Genomic DNA, 3,033 nt, shown 5'->3' with positions numbered 1-3,033 from the left:
ATGATTAGCCTTAACAATTTCCTATTGAGTTAAGACATGAACCACACATTGACTTTTTAAGGTAAAAGATAAATACATTTAAAGTCAAAGTGTGTTTTTTTTCCTTTCCATTAGCATAGGAGAAAATCCTGGTTTGTTGGAAGAAAAAAAAGCACATAATCAAAGAAGATGTTTTTTCTGAGTTACATCTTGGTGAGTACTTGGCCATGGGGATGATTTGCAATGTAATGGGTCAAATATTAAAACCAGAGGCTGGTAATGGTTAAGCCAGTATTGCAGATCAGGTACAGTTAAAGCAGTAGGCCTGGCAAAATCAAAGAATTAAGTGAAGTATAATTTAATTATGGTGAGTGAGTCGCCAGAGAACTAATTTGTATCAGAAGCCCATACCCTTTCCCCCCAAATTCAATGTCAGTTCATCTGGGTTCTGGGTGGGTACTGGCCAATCAAAACAATTCTTGTTCCTCCAGTGACTTGCCTGGGCACCCAGGTGTGATTCCAACCACACCAGAATCTTCCAATGTAACAATATTCCCCCCAAAAGGGAATGTTTAATGGTGATTTATCACTAATAGCAGAAGTAAAGACTTCCATTCTGCTGGGTTGATAAAGGAGGGGGATTCTGGTTCACTTGTTATATATTTATAAGTTGAGTCTGCACAATCAAGTCATATAAGTATTTCCCCCCCTTCTTTAGACATGATTTCTTTTAAATCCATGGGTTGGGCAATTATGGATAGTGTTGAGAGTGAGCTTTCCTGCTCAGGCTAGGGTCTTGAGTGAAGAACTCAGGCTAAATGGACTTCAGGGAAAGAAAAGAGATGGAGCATGGTAATAAGAACATGGCTTTTTCATGCTTTCTATTTTCAGAGGGCTAAAGGCAGTACCTGGGAATCCTTCACAGAATGCATGTCATACCTGAAGTGCAGAATCTTACACTGTGAACTCATGAAAGGATATTTTCTATGGGATGACGGTCTTCATTGTTATCTGTTAGTTTTATTATTTTTGTCCTAAAAAGATAATGATTTCATTTTGCATTGTTTACCTTGTATGGAGTATTATTCAAAGATATTATTTTTCAGAAAAGTTAAGATGCAAAAATAATTTATTCTCAAAAGTAAAACCAAAAATTAAACCTTTATTTTTATAATTTAACAGTGGTGGAAGTTCAGATAATTTTTACTAAAATATTGAAACATAAAATATGATCACTTACTCTAAACAGTAATTGTAAGCAAATAGTGATTTTTTTTTTAAATAGTGGCCATCCATTATATTCTTTATTCTTCAATGAAAGTACTTTCTGCCTAACAGATCACAGAGGGTTGATGACAGACAGAGAAATGGACATAACCATAAAGCTGAGGAATGAGACAATGGTCCAGGAGTTCATCCTGGAAGGGTTCCCTGCTGTCCAGCACCTGGGGAACATGCTGTTCCTGGTGCACCTGCTGGCGTACCTGGGCTCTGTCATGGGAAACATGCTCATAATCACCATCACCTGGGCTGACCATCGCCTCCAGACACCAATGTATATTTTGCTCAGCAGTTTCTCCTTCTGTGAGTGTGTTTTTATAACCACAGTTATTCCTAAACTGCTGGTCATCTTTCTGTTAGGAAGGCAAACAATTCCTTTTACTGACTGTCTCACACAGGCCTTTTCTTTTTTATTTCTTGGGGCAACGATTTTCTTCCTCATGGCTGCCATGTCCTTGGATCGCTACCTGGCCATTTGCAAACCTTTGCACTACCCAACCATGATGAATCTCAGGGTTTGTTTCCTTCTGGTTTTCTTCTGCTATGTTTTGTCCTTCATCGTCATCACTGGTCTGGTTGTCAAGGTTGCCCAGCTGTCCTTCTGTGGCCCCAATGTCATCCCACATTTCTTCTGTGATCTTGGCTCCTTAATTCATCTCTCCTGTTCTGACACCAGATCTACTGAGATGTTTGCTTTTGTCCTCACTTCGTTGATCCTGTTTGCATCCCTCATGATAACCATCATTGCGTATGGCAACATAGTAGTCACAATCATGCATCTCCCCTCAGCCAAGGAGCGGCAGAAAGCTTTCTCCACCTGCTCCTCCCACCTCATTGTCCTCTCTCTGATGTATGGCAGCTGTGTCTTTATATACGTGAAACCGAACCAAAGGGACAGGCTGGACTCCAACAGAGAGGCTGCTCTTGTGAACACGGTGGTGACGCCGCTGCTGAACCCGGTCATCTACACTCTGCGGAACAAGCAGGTTCACCAGGCTCTGAGGGATGCTCTGTTCAGGGTGAAATTGCACTAATAGGGTCATAGGTCTTTGAACAGCAAATAGAGCTCCGTGGTCATCTAGCTCATTTTCCCACCATGGTGGAAATCTTCTCCATATATTCTGTACCTAATGTCTTCTCGCTTATGGTAGTATTTGCCTACACGGATACTGCTTTATCTTGCAATTCACTGCCTTGTATATTTGAAAATTCAAATTAGTTATCTAGACTGTGATAAAATTATCTTCCTTTATTTCTGCTCATTGTTCTTATGTGAATTCAATTCAAACAACATTTATATGAAGCCTAATATACATCAATCAAATACTACAAAGTCTTTAAGAATACAATAGTTATGAATCATATTCCATAATTGCTGTTCATGGTATACTCTTATGATTCAACATTCTGTTACCTAAGAACAAATAGATAGAGACCCATTTTTTATCACTGTATTTATTGAAGGCAGGATTTGAAAATTGTATGAAGTCAATGTGAATGAATCAGCAGGAACTCACTAAGTCATGTCTTTGGATTATTGGTGTTAGAGGTGTAAACAGCTTAGTCTAACTCCAGGTGTTAACATGGGCACTTTCACTGTATCATCTTTTAGTTGTGTCAAATATTATTGTGAAAAGTGTCTTTAATCCTTCCTTTATCCATAAACAAAATGAAAAACACTTAAATGTGTGCATGTTTCCTCTGTAACTGATGTTGCCAAGCCCTAGAGCCAATAGGTTGCAGCCCTAGAGCCAATAGGTTGCAGTAGGGAGG

At 39.2% G+C, this 3,033-nt stretch overlaps 1 protein-coding gene across 1 annotated transcript; it reads left to right on the top strand.

Moving 5' to 3' along the window:
- The first annotated feature begins 1,331 nt into the window (after nt 1–1,331).
- Nucleotides 1,332–2,294, top strand: LOC142875399 (olfactory receptor 6C74-like). Its single transcript, XM_076009667.1, has one exon. The coding sequence runs from the start codon at nt 1,332–1,334 to the stop codon at nt 2,292–2,294; it is 963 nt and encodes a 320-aa protein (XP_075865782.1).
- Nucleotides 2,295–3,033: the final 739 nt, after the last annotated feature.

This window comes from Microcebus murinus, chromosome 14 (assembly GCF_040939455.1).
Source record: "Microcebus murinus isolate Inina chromosome 14, M.murinus_Inina_mat1.0, whole genome shotgun sequence".
In the NCBI taxonomy this organism is placed as follows: Eukaryota; Metazoa; Chordata; class Mammalia; order Primates; family Cheirogaleidae; genus Microcebus; species Microcebus murinus.
This window is presented reverse-complemented; position numbering and strand designations above follow the sequence as displayed.